This window comes from Hemiscyllium ocellatum, chromosome 47, assembly GCF_020745735.1.
Source record: "Hemiscyllium ocellatum isolate sHemOce1 chromosome 47, sHemOce1.pat.X.cur, whole genome shotgun sequence".
Classification (NCBI taxonomy): domain Eukaryota; kingdom Metazoa; phylum Chordata; class Chondrichthyes; order Orectolobiformes; family Hemiscylliidae; genus Hemiscyllium; species Hemiscyllium ocellatum.
Window position 1 is genome coordinate 20988369 of NC_083447.1, and position 14025 is coordinate 21002393.

The 14025-nt window shown below is 40.7% G+C and overlaps 1 protein-coding gene across 6 annotated transcripts in view; it reads right to left on the reverse strand.

Annotated features, from left to right (window-relative positions):
- The window catches only part of LOC132836765 (uncharacterized), a 179964-nt gene that overhangs the window by 45926 nt on the left and 120013 nt on the right, over positions 1-14025 (reverse strand). For all 6 annotated transcript variants that reach the window (XR_009647396.1, XM_060856214.1, XM_060856216.1 and 3 more), the window contains 3 exons: positions 7771-7871; positions 7541-7595; positions 1000-1164 (listed from right to left, as the gene is read on the reverse strand). Coding sequence is in view for 5 of the 6 variants with exons in the window: in XM_060856214.1 (XP_060712197.1) it covers positions 1000-1164; positions 7541-7595; positions 7771-7871 (321 nt within the window). In the remaining variant the exon portion in view is untranslated. The remainder of the gene's footprint in view (positions 1-999; positions 1165-7540; positions 7596-7770; positions 7872-14025) is intronic.

A 14025-nucleotide genomic window follows, 5' to 3' on the forward strand; every position in this document is an offset into this window, starting at 1 on the left:
ATAAATGCCAACAATGCTTAGTCCACGAATAGAAAACGTTTGGAGGGATATGGGCCAGGAGCAGGAAGATGGGGCTCGTTTAGATTGGGATTATGTTTGCCACGGACTGGTTGGACTGCAGTGTCTGCTTCCATGCTGAGTGACTTTATGATAAAAAGAAAATTCATTCAGAGTTCAGTCACACAGTCAAGGTCATTGGCAAGCTCAAAATGTTATCACATTATTGCAGTTTACAGAATGTACTGATTCACACAGGAGTGACTGACTGACTGACTGATTTTGAGTATTATGACCCAGAGGATCAGATTTCTCACAATTTAAAAAAAATCTACATTTACAAAACCAAAACATCTTTTTAAATTAAAAAGACAAGCATTTCAAAATAGAATTTTGCAAAAATGTCAAACTATTGACTTCATTTATTATACTGCTGATATGTACAAGCTTTCTTTGTGCAGCAACAAACACAGATTTTTCACTTCACCCTATCTCCCTACCAAATCACTCATAATGCATGTCAGGATTGGACAATGTTGCACAATCTCTTTTAACATGCAACAACCCAAATTAGCTCACCATTATTTTTATCGCATTCTTGGCTATATCGTAGAATTATAGAATCATACAGCACAGAAACAAACCATTCGGTCCAACCGATCAGTCCATGCCAAACATAATCCAAAACTGAACTATTCTCACCTGCCTGCTCCTGGCCTCTATCCCTTCAAACCTTTCCTATTCACGTACTTGTCCAAATGTCTTCTAAATGTTGTAATTGTACCTGCATCCACCACTTCCTCTGAAAGCTCATTCCACACACAAATAACCTTCTGCGTTAAAAAGATTTGTCCCTCATCTTTTTGTAAATCTCTCTCCTCTCATTCAAAACATTAACTTTCTCTCGGATGCTGCCAGACCTGCTGAGGTGCTCTAGCACTTTGTTTTTATTTGAGATCTCTAGAATTTACAATATTTTGTTTTTATTGACATTCTGTTTACCTAAGAAAGCCAAATGTGCATCTTCTTGCTGGTGTATGACAAGACTTCTTGGTGGTAGTTCCTTTGTGCCATGCGCCTCTGTCTGGGAACGAGTGTCCCATTCTCCATATTCCTCACCATGGGGGGAAACTGCAATTTTCTCGAGGAGAAGACGAAAAGGAGTTCCTGCAACAATTATAGTTTAAAAGAGATCAAAATTAATAAGTTTCTAAAATTTCAGATTTTGAACAGTATTTCAAAAAGATTATGCATCAGGAACTGAAAGAGAGGTTTAGATTAAATGCATTGTTCTTCCCGTTTCACTCGGCAACACACCATTTTGTAGAATGCCTGTTTGGTAAAATTCACCTCTGCAAGTGAGGACATTCACTTCTTAACACTTCAAGCACATTGCAGGATTGGCTTTTAGATGGGACATGATACTAGTCATAGGCGTACAGCACGGAAACAGACCCTTCGGTCCAACCCATCCATGCCGACCAGATATCTCAACCCAATCTAGTCCCACCTGCCAGCACCTGGCTTATATTCCTCCAAACCTTCCTGTTTATATATCCATCCAAATGCCTTTTAAATGTTGCAATTGTACTCGCTTCCGCCATTTCCTCTGGGAGCCCATTCTACACATGCACCACACTCTGCGTGAAAAAGTTGCCCCTTAGGTCTTTTTTATATCTTTCCCCCTCCCCCTAAACCTATGCCCTCAGTTCTGGATTCCCCCACCGTAAGGAAAAGACCTTGTCTATTTACCCTATCAATGTCCCTCATGATTTTATAAACCTCTATAAGGTTGTCCCTCCGCCTCCGACACTCCAGGGAAAACAACCCTAGCCTAATCAACCTCTCCCTTTAGCTCAAATCCTCCAACTCTGGCAACATCCTTGTAAATCTTTACTGAACCTTTTCAAGTTTCACAACATCCTTCCTGGTCATTCTGGCGTTATGATAAATGTTCCTCCTTCAACCAACACACTGGTTGTAATAAAAGTGCTACCTTCCCATTCGAACAAAGACCTGCTTTAAGTTGTGTGGGTGCAAAAATATAAAAAAGAAACATGCCATAGATCAAGGATACCATATTCCAGCACATTTTTGTGTTAACTGAACTACTGCAGATTTGGTAAGACCAAGCAGATAGTGGTTGTACTCCTTACTAATCTCCTCCCAAACTTCTTAATCCATCCTCATCAGCACACGCTTCCAGTCCTCCTTTCCTCATGTTCTATCTCTTAAATACATTGATGCTAGCATCTCAAACTGCTCTTTTCCACTTTATCTAAATAATCTGGGGTGTTAAACCTGTTCACGGTTGGAGAATGAAAAAATTTAATAATTGAGTTGGTGGACTGTACATCATGGCAAGTCAAGGGAGCACAGAGGCGATAGAAGAGCAGGACATGGAAAACAGTTCAAGGCTCCCATTTTGTGGACAACAATGTAAAAATACTTCGTAAACTAACCATATATTACACACAAATGTCCTTGCTGTTATATAGTGTCAGTTGTGGCTCAGTTGGCAACAATCTTCCCTCTGAATCAGAAGAAAATTGAGGGTTGAAATCTCAGTACAGAGATATGACCACAAAAATTCAGATGGACATTTAGTGCAGCATTGGTTCAGTACTGGACAATCAGAGATTGGGATGTTAAACCCAGGCAACAATTCTCTCTCAGCTGGACAGAATCCATGGCATGGTTCTTTTCAAGAGAAGCAGAGCCCTATTGCTGTGACACGGACAGTATTTATTCTTTAATCAAAAAGGGAGCTTGTTCTACATACATTAGGTTGTTAAGCCATTTGGGATGGTCTTATAGAAATGTGGAAGGTGCTGTTTAAATACAAGCCTTCCTTCCATTTTAGCTATATTGTCCCAAAGCCAAAAACAGGCATCAAGCCATGGAGGAATACAAACGGTGTGCTGACATTCCACACTACATAATGCTCAGAATTTGCTTTAGACAATTTGCTGCATCAACAATACTATAAAAATACAAGACACCAGTGTATAACAGCCCTCAGTCTGGCATCACCTCTCCCCACAATCAAATCCCTCTGTCACTTTGTCCCTCATCGTTTAGTATCACTTGATGACTAAGATTCTGATTTCCAGTATATCTCCAATTGCTATTATCCTGCCAATGAATACCATGCCTTTGGCTGTCTAAGATCCATGTTCTGGAATTCCTGCACTAAACCCCTTTCCTATAAAACATTTCTTTAACAAATTCATTTTAAGAAGAGGATTTAAGTAATGCATGCATAACTGTAATGACCTCCTCTCTGCTCAACAATTTACAGGGTATTATTAATTGTGCTAACTGGTCGACAGATTGCAGGTCCTTAGACTAATTATTGAGTTCCCAGTGATAAGTGGTAGTTAGGGTTCTTATGGCACACTGTGCCCTGCCTCCGAGTAAAAAGACTTGGGTTCAAGTCACACATGCTCCAGAGGTGTGCAATAACATAACTGAACAGGCTGAATGAAAATATCCACTAAGTGACAGTTCAAACAGTCTAAATAAAGAAAGTTCAATCTTCGCAACCTGGTAAGAACCAGAAAAACAGAAGATCTGCTCTCCACATCTGCCACAATATGAAAGCACAAAGCAGAAAATTCTTGCGGTTCTCAGAGCCAAGCGCTTGCTGCAACCAAAGGATCATGATCGATTTCCTATTATGGCAGTTTTCATTTCAAAGAAGGAAACTGCAGTGAGTGTAACGAGGTTAGCCGAGTGAACCTCAGAGTGCGAGTTCCCTGATTGGGGTGGTCAATCTGGTCCAATCAGGGAGCCCTGGCTGACAGATATAAAAACAGGAGCGTCAGAGGTTCAGTTCACTTTGACAGCTGGCTCTAATAGCGCTGATTCAGTGTCAAGGACTCACCATGTATAAATAAAGGGTAATTTGGTGATAGATACTGGCTTCTGTGCAGTTATTTCAGTGGTGAAAAGAGAAAAGCACACTCCTGAAGAAATTTGATTGCAACAGTTATTTTTGAGTTGGGATTAGCATTTCTGGCATCATGCTACTGTTTGGGAAGCTTGACTCAGTCGATCCTGCCATTTAAGTCTGGGCTCAGTATGTGAAAAGAATGTGTTTGTTTTAAATGGGGAAATGAAAATCATTGAGTAATTCTCCTGAATGCTTCAGGAGCCACAGCCTTTTTGGTTATATGGAGCTTAACTTTCCCTGAGGCCCCAGATACTAAAACCTTTCAAGCGTTAATGTATTTAGTTAAGGAATATTACCACCCAAACCCTTTTCTAATTCTGAGACACCAAGTGCTTTGCTCAGCAATTCAAGAGCCAGAGGAATCTATATTAGAATTTTTGACTAGGTTAAGATGATTGGCAGAGGCATGTGACTTTGGTTTAATCCTTAATGAGATGCTAAGAGACCAGTTGGTGTGTGGGATTACTGATGTAACCAAGCAAAAGCGCTTAGTAGCTGAAGCCCAACTGGATTTCAAGCTGGCACTGCAACTGGCTTTATCATTGGAAAATGCAGCAAATGGAGCATATCAGTTGTGGGATATTCCGATGGAAGTGGACACCCATGCCAATCAACTAAGCATGGAGAGCACTACTTGAGTGAAGGCAATTGCATAGCATCACTCAGGGCATATACTGATCACAGGGACTCTCTGCTGGCCCAAAGTAAAACCTCAAAACAAAGTCAAGCCTCAACCCAATGGTTAAAATTTCCTTTAGGACCCCAGTTGGCATGCCATTATAGTCACCAGTGTGCAGACTCGAGACAGGAAAAAACTCCTCCCAGTCCAAAGATGTGCGGGTCAGGTGAATTGGCCATGCTAAATTGCCCGTAGTGTTAGGTAAGGGGTAAATGTAGGGGTATGGGTGGGTTGCGCTTCGGCGGATCGGTGTGGACTTGTTGGGCCGAAGGGCCTGTTTCCACACTGTAAGTAATCTAATCTAAAAAAAAAAGAGTCCCACCAGGCCTGAACTGAGTAAGGGAACTGTATTGGCTGGTAAATCAGAGATTGCACACCCTGGAAAGTCCACCGATATCTGGTTTGGAACAGCTGAATTGCTAAGCAACATCCAAATCAGAACCAAAAATAAATATCTGGTTAAATAGTCACCCAGTTCTCATGGAGGTTGATACCAGTGTGGCCTTTTCAGTGATAGCAGAACCAGCCTTTATCAAAACTCACTCTGGACTCCAACCCTTAAATTTGTACAAGATCTCAGCTACACTGAGAATCTATACTGGGGAGCTTTTATGGATTAAGGCTACAACTTTGGTTCTGGTTTCTTAAGAGAAGTAGCTGGTTCAGTTATCACTGATTGTAGCAAAAGGTTTGGGCAAGCTCAAGGGAGAAAGGTTCACCTAGAATGGCTCAACAGTTTTCGATTAGAAAATGGCTGCCTGAGCAAAGTGCTAATACCTGTACATTTTTCAGGAAGATTTTGGGACTATCATTGGAGCCAAGGCCACCTTTCATCTTGACCAGGATACAATTTCACAATCGGACAAGGTCCAGCTAATGTCATTTGCTAATGTCACAGACAGCATCAGTTCTACTGATTTGTGAAACCCAATGAGTTGGTTCACCTTTGTGGGCATTTTAAACAAATGGTAAACAGCTTTTCGCAGCTGGATAAACTTTCAATCCCTCGTATAGAGGATTTATATATGAAGCTGGTAGCAGATGCTGCCCCTCCTGGACATAAGCCACGCGCACTTGCGATTACGGTCAGAAGAGGATTCCAGGAAGTATGCCATAATTAATACCCATAAGGGCTTGCACCAATATACAAGACTGCCATTTGGGGTATCATTAGCCCATGCATTTTTCAGTGCATGATGCAGAACATTTTACAAGGTCTACCCTGATTACCCATCTACCTAGATGATGTGCTATTAACAGGGAAGACCAACAAGGAGCACTTAGAGAACTTGGACATAGTCCTTGATGTTTCTCCCAGGTGAGCATATGCCTTGGAAGGGAAAACTGTACATTCATACTTGGTCTATAGAGTCAGACCAGGTTACACCCGTTGAAGGTAAAGTGTAGGCACCCATGTCTTTTAAATTTTTCCTTGGGCTGGTGAATTATTATGTAAAGTTCATACATAACCTGGCCTTCATCTTGGCATCTTTACATCAATTCATAAAAAAGGGTCAGCCTCAAATATGATTGCATAGCCAAGCCACAACTTTCAGGGAAGTGAAGAAACAGCTATCATCCCCCTCAGGTATTGGCACACAATGAGCTCAAGCAAGATCTCGTATTGAAATGCAATGTCTCCCCATATAGCGATGGGGTAGTATTAACTCATAGGTGTCTCAATAGTGAGGAACACCCAAAAGCATACTGCACCCAGGTCTTTGGTTAATGCAGAACATATATACGCCCCGACAGAGAAGGCAGGCTTGACAGTCATATTTGGAATCAGGAAGTTCCACTGATAAACTTACAGACATCAATTTGTAATAATAACAGACCACAAACCACTGCTTGATCTACTTAAAGCAGAAAAGGCACTACCGCCCATTACTTCAAGCCGAGTTAAGCAACGGGCTTTAATACTAAGTGCATATACTGTCTGGGAGGCCAAGTAGCAAATGCGGATGCATTGAGCCACACACCGCTGGCAGGCACACCACTTCTGGTACTGGATGAACTTGACCTGGTGCCGAAATGCCCCAGGAGGAGCTTAAAAAAAGAACCAGCCTTTTTCCTTGGACTCAGAGGGAGAGGGATCTAGTGATTGTAATAAGGTCAGCTAGGTGGACCTCAGGGGTTTCCTGATTGAACCAGGTTAATAGCCCCAGTCAGGGAGCCCTGGTTGACAGATGAAAACTGGTGTGTCAGACATCCTGTACACTCCAAGCTGGCTCAGTGGGAGCTGAATCAGTATCAAGGACTCTCTACATATAAATGAAGGGTGACTTGGTGGAGTTATTTGAGAAACTAGCCAGTTGTGTTCTGAACTGGTCTATCAACTCATTGCTCAACCTCCTTCTAAAAGGTGATTTAACTTCTATCCAGATTACATCCATACAAGCAGAATTGGCTCATCTAACACCTATCATGTAGGAGGAAAAGAATTTTAAAAATAACTTCTGCAAGCATTTTACCAAACGCAGATTTCTGGCAGTATCAATATTTGCATCTTTTTCAGAGCTCACGGTTGCTTTTTGGGATGGGTGGAGGGGGCTTAGAAGTAACGTAACTCACAAAACATGGAACTTAAATCACTTCTTTTCCATTTTAGACCATTCATACACGCTATCTTCGATAATAGTTTGTTTCCAATCATCAATACTGGTGTGTCACCATCATCATCGCCCAATACAAGTCACTGTCGGATGGAGGAAAGTATCTTAACATTTCACGTCCAAAAGGAATTATTCAGAACTGGTGCTCTGAAGAAGACTGATGTATACTCAAAATGATAGCTTATTCTCCCTCCCTATGGATGCTGCCTGACTCACTGTGACCACTAACATTTTTTGCTTTCTGTACAGACTTCAGTATCTGCAGCAATTTGCTCCTATCGGAAAATATCTTACCAGCTATTGGCACTAGTGTAGATTCCTCATCGTTTCCCTTTGCAGCCGATATTAACTAAAAAAGAGCAGAGCACAAGAATTTTAAACTTCACATATAGTTTTTACACAAACATTCCTCTTACCCATTTCTTTGACAGTAAAATGGAGTCTGACATCAAGTTAAAGGGAAAGGCAGTAAAACCATTAGTCTATGGATCAAATCAAAAGACATGTAAACACATCGGACTTACAGATGGCCCTGGAGAAACAGGAGTCCTGTTATGATCGTAATTCTCACTATGCTTCCCACAAACAGCAGCATCACTTTTCTGAGTTTTAACTTTCTTCTCTCCTGTATAAAATACAAAACATTCACATTCAATCTGCAAACATGGAGGGCAGGTGCCTGACACAAATCCCTGATCATCAAAAAGTAAGTAAAACAAACTGAGTCATCCGTTACGGTGAAAGATCACAGTCATAAAGCACGGAAATACACCCTTTGGCCCAACTCATCCATGCCAACCAGGTTTCCTAAACTGAACTAGTCCCATTTGCCTGTGTTTAGCCCATTTCCCTCTAAACCTTTCCTATTCACATACCCTCCCGAATGTCTTTTAAATGTTATAATTGGACCTTCAGGTACTACTTCCTCTGGCAGATTATTCCATACATGCAGTACCCTGTCTGAAAAGGTTGCCCCTTGGGTGTCTTTTAAATCTTTCCTCTCTTACCTTCAACCTATGCCCCCGGTTCTGGATCTCTGTACATTGGGAAAAAGACCTTGGCTATTCACATAATCTAGCCTCTGGAAATTTTATAAACATCTAAAATGTCAGCCCTCAGTCTTCTACGCTCCAGGGAAAAAATTCCCAGCTTCTCCTTATAACTTAAAACCTTCCAGTTTCAATAATATCCTTGTAAATCGTTTTTGCACTCTTTCCAGGATAAGAAGAAACTTTAGTTGGAGAGTTGTTAGAATTTGGAATGTAGTGGAGGCAGATTCCATCAGTGGTTTCAAGAGAGAGCTGGATATATAAGTAGAAGTGAATTTAAAGGGCTGCGGAGATGGAGAAGAATGGGACAACCTTTTTGTACTGTGAAATTCAATGGTTCTATAACATCCTTTCTGTAGCAGAACAACCAGAATTGTACACAGTTCTCCAAGTGTGGCCTTACAGATGTAACATGATACCCCATCTGATAAAAAAAGAGAGGAATGATGATGGAAGATTTAAAACAAAGGGGGACAATCATGAGAAATGTTAATAATATCAGCTAACATGGAGAGTAAAGCAGCATGGTGGCTGATTAGCAGTTTAATAGGATTAGGCCAAGGGAGCAGGCAGTGCATCTCATGCACCAAGTGAGCTCACTGACGTGTTTCAGGAAGTATATCCTTTGAAGTTTTCTGACTGTGGTAATTAGGCCACAAAGCTACAGGTTGAAACAGGAGGAGAAATCAAAGAGTAAAGATAAGGAAGTTGAAGTTCAATTATCAGAAACTATTTTTGAGTGAATGTTTGAGGAAAAACAACAGGTCAAAGACAAAGTAGACAATATTAGTTCACAAATTAGCAGAATTACAACATGAAGATGAATAATAAAGTTTTATCAAAAAGCATACACAGAAGAATGAGTGTATCCCAGAATACTATTACCTTAAAAATGAAGTCTTGATGAGGAAATGAGCACATTACATATTCAGGTGAGTGGAAAACGGGGAATTCATTGTCTTGAAACATCAACTTGTTCTATCCACTGATGCTGCCTGACCCACTGAATTTCTTAAGAATTTTACGTTCTTCCTTCATATTTAAGCAGCCACAGTAAAAACAATTATGCCCCAGATATACATTTGATTTGAACAGGCTTTTTTTTAAACCCTCATGTTGAAATGGTTTGCCATGGCCAAACTATGAATCAGTGATTTCTTCTGAAATATGAAGTGACACATCAAGTGTGCATGTGCTGTGCGTTCGGTAGTGGTGGTGGGACCTTTCCTCCAGCTGTTTGCCAGAAGTGAGGATGTTTCTCATGACTGTGCAATCTTCAGCATCAGTCATGACTCCTCATATACTGAATTGGGACATGCCCAAATGCAGCAAGAACAGACATTATGCAGGCACGGGCTGGCAAGTGACAAATAACATTCGCACCACACAAGCGCTGGCAATAAACATCGCCAACAAGACAGAATCTAATATCACCCCATGAGATTCAGTGACATCGCCATCAGTGAAACCTATTCACTGGTAACCATTGACCAGAACAGAACTAGACTAGTTTTAGAAGTACTGTGACTACAAGAATGGGTCAGAGTTTGGGAATCCTGCAGCAAGTAACTCACTTCCTGCCTTCCCAAAGCCTGTTCATCATCTACAAGGCACAAATCAGGAGTGTGATGGAATACTCCCCACTTGCCTGGAAGAGTTGCAGCTCCAACAACATTCAAGATGCTTGACTCCACAAACAAAGTTGATTGACATCACATCCACAAACAGTCAGCCCGTCCACTACTGATGCTCAGTAGCAGCAATGTGTATTATCTACAAGATGCACTGCAGAAATTCACCAAGGCTCCTCTGACAGCTTCCAGACTCATGACTATCATCATCTCAAAGGAAGAACAAAGGAAGCAGTTACATGGGAACACTATCTGCACTTCCCTCTCGAAGTCTCACACCATCTTGGACTTGAAAATATATTACTGCTCCTTCAGTGTTGCTAAGCCAAACTTCTTAATGGTTTTATGGGTACACTCTACCAAATGGACTTCACCAATTCAAAAGGGCAGCTCACCACAACCTTCCAGGGCAATTAAGGATGTGCAATAAACATTGGCCCAGCCTGTGTCACCCACATCCTCAATGAAAATACAAGCCCCTAATTTTCTACTACCAAAATGCACCAATTCATATTTATCTAAGTCAGCACTATGTTACTATTATACAAAGTGTATCTTAAAATACAGTGCTTTTAAACACTAAGTAAATTCATACAGGCAGATGACATTTTGCCTTTAGCACTGTGCATTCCTGGACAGACAATTTGCACTTTGTTGATGACACTAAAGGCAGATGGCACCATAAATAGTCGATGGGAGCAGCAAGTAGCAAAAGTACATCGATAGATTTATTCATTAAACTCTAATTTGCTACAAATGTATCCAATGTGAAGTCAGAAGTCATCAATTTTAGACCCAAGGAAAATAGATCTATGGCAAAAAGCTAGGAAGCGTGGAGCAGCAGTGTTTTCAGTTGATTTTCAGAAATCACCAGGTGATCGTGGATTGATACAAACTGACGTTTCTGGAACAAAATATCAAAAATTTAAAAGCAATAGGAATTGAACTAACTTCAGAGGGGCTGGTATCTTGTCACCAAGTCATCTTTATTTACATATGGAGAGTCCTTCACACAGATGAAGGCTCTCTCTGAGCCAGCTCTCAAAGTGAACTGGATGTCTGACACTCCTGTTCATGTCTATCAGCCAGGGCTCCCTGGTTGTGGCTGTTAATCTAGTCCAATCAGGGAACCCATTCTGAAGTCCACCTAGTTGAACTTATTACAATCACTAGAGGAATGTTCTTGTTGCAGTCAGGCATTTAACACCATGTATAGGGCAAATGACTGAAGTGTTAGTGGGGGAGCACTTTGGGACCATTGATCGTAATTCTATTAGTTTAGAAGTTAAAGCTTTAAATTGGAGTAAGGCCAATTTTGACAGTTATGAGACAGGAACTCTCAAAAGTTGATTGGGGTAGACTGGTTGCAGGTAAAGGGACAACTGGCAAGTGGGTGGCTTTCAAAAGTGAGATAACCAGAATTATGAGTCAGTATGTTCCTGTTGGAGTGAAAGGCAGACTGATAGTAGGGAAAATGCATGACTGGAGAAATTGAGGCTCTAGTCGAACAAAATAAGAAGACATATATTAGGTATAAACAACTAGGATCAAGAAAGCATCAGAGTATAAAGGAGAGTAGGGACACGCTTAAGAAGGAAATCAGAAGGGCGAGAAAAAGGAATATGAGATAGCCTTGGAAGATTACATTAAGGATAATAATCCAGAGATTCTACATGTGGAATGGCAGGAAATGGCAGAGATAAGAAAATAATATTTTAAGTCCATGTGCTGAAAGACATGGAAGCTAGGGAACACAAATAAGTAGTTGTATAAAAATAGTCCAGATGCTGCAGATGCTGGAAGTCTTAAAGAGTATTAAGGTTGATAAATCTCCAGAAGGTTTAAAGGTAAATGGGCCAAACACAGACAAGTGGGACTAGTTTAGTTTGGGTGATTTGGTTGGCATGGACCTCAGGATCTGTTTCCGTGCTGTATGACTCTTACTCGATCAAGTGTATCCTAGGACATTGTGGGAAATTAGGGAAGGAATTGCGGGGCCTCGAGCGGAGATATCTGTATCATTTACAAGCAAAGGGGAGGTGCCAGAAGACTAGAGAGTGGCTAATATTGTGCCTTTATTTAAGAAAGGTTGCGAAGAGAAGCCTGGGGACTACAGACTGCTGAGTCTGACGTCAGTTGTGGTTTTGTTGTTGATGACAGGATTTACATTCATTTGGAAAGGCAAGGACTGTTTAAGGATAGAAAGCATGGCCTAGGTCATGGGAAATAGTATCTCCCAAACTTGATTGAGTTTTTTTGAGGATGTTGCTAAGGGACACATAAGGGCAGAGCAGTAAATGCTGCCTATAACTGCAGCAAGACTTTTAACAATGTTCCACACAGTAGTGTGTTAGTAAAGTTGGATCACATGAAATTCAGGTAGACCTTGCCAACTGAGTAAAAAAATTGGCTTAATGATAGGAGACTGAGGCTAGTGATGGAGGTTGGCTTTTTGGAGCCCCGTGAGTAGCAGTGATCTGCAGGAATTGGTCATTTACATAAAAGATTTGGATGAGAATATAGCAAACATGATTAGTAATTTTACAGAGGACGGTAAAATTGGTGGTGGTAGACAGTGAAGAAGGATACCTAAGATTACAAAGGGATCTTGATTAACTGGGTCAATAAGCCACACAGTGTCAGATGGAGTTTAATTTAGATAAATGAGGTGTGTTTTGCATTTTAATAAGACGAACGAGGGCAGGACTTGTACACTTAATAATAAGGCCCTGGGGAGTGCTGTCAAACAGAGATACCTAGGGGTTCGGTACGTAGTTGTTTGAAAGCTGCATCACAGATAGACAGGGTGATAAAAAGATTTGGCACACTTGCCTTCATTGCTCAGACCACCAAGTATAGGAGCTGGGATGTCATTTTGCGGTTGTACAGGACATTGGTGAGGCCACGTTTGGAGTACTGTGTGCAGTTCGGGAGTTGTCAGGAAGGGTTTTATTAAATTGGAAAGGGTGCAAAATAGATTGACAAGGACATTACCAGGACTGGATGGTTTGAATTATAAGGGAAGGCCGATAAGGCTGGGACTTTCTTCAATGGAGTGTTGAAGGTTGAGAGAACCTTTAAAGAGATTTATGAAATATTGAGGGATATAAATAAAGTGAATAGCAAAGGTCAGTTCCCTAGTGTTGGTGAGTTTAAACTACAAGGCATAATTTTAAGATGAGAGGGTAAAGTGTCAGTTTGGATCTTTGAAAACTGTGGGCTCAAACTCAAACGCAAACTCAGGACTTGAGGACAAAAGCACAGGTGACATTTCAGCCTTTACAAACAGGACTGCAGATTTACAGAAGGGTTCATTCTCCTCATGGAATGTTAAACATTGACGATCAGCTTGCTTCATTGTACCAGACAAATACGAAAGAGCCCAGTGTAGTATTCGAAAAGGTGCTGTGGACTCTGCAACTGACCTGGTCAACATTATATGCAATATCAAAAAGAGTAAGATGATTACTAGTCATGGAGTTATAAACTTATTATCTCTATTTAATTTTCAGCCAAATGTTAAATTCTCCTGTGATAATTCTTCAATCCTGTGATAATTCTTCAATCCTGCACCGCAGCAGAAAAACCTTGTTCATGGGGACTGAGAGATGGGAGTAAGGTTATAATATTGTAGCACGGGTTTCTGACCTGTAATACTCGATAAATAACAAAACACCACCTTATAGTTTACGTATCAAGCATCTTAAATAGTAAGTAGACTGATTTGCAAATTTTGTACAACCACATATACTGGACACTTCATCAATATTGTTTTCTGAAATACAGAATATAATTACTACATTGATTTGAGTAAAGACTTAAATAGTTGAACAGTTCCCCCATTATTGCTGTGTGCATTTGCAACAGTGACCACAATTCTAAACATGATACATGCATGTTAGCAAGTTATGTTTAGTAAAGTGGTTATGCTGTCCACTTCCCTCATCCTCAAAATAAAACCATTTCATGGGTGCAATCACTCTGACAGGATTATACTGTAGGCCCCCCAATAGCCAACAAGGCATTAAGGAACAAATATGTAGGCAGATTATGGAAAGATGCAATAAAAACAGGATTGTCAGAATAGGTGATTTAACTT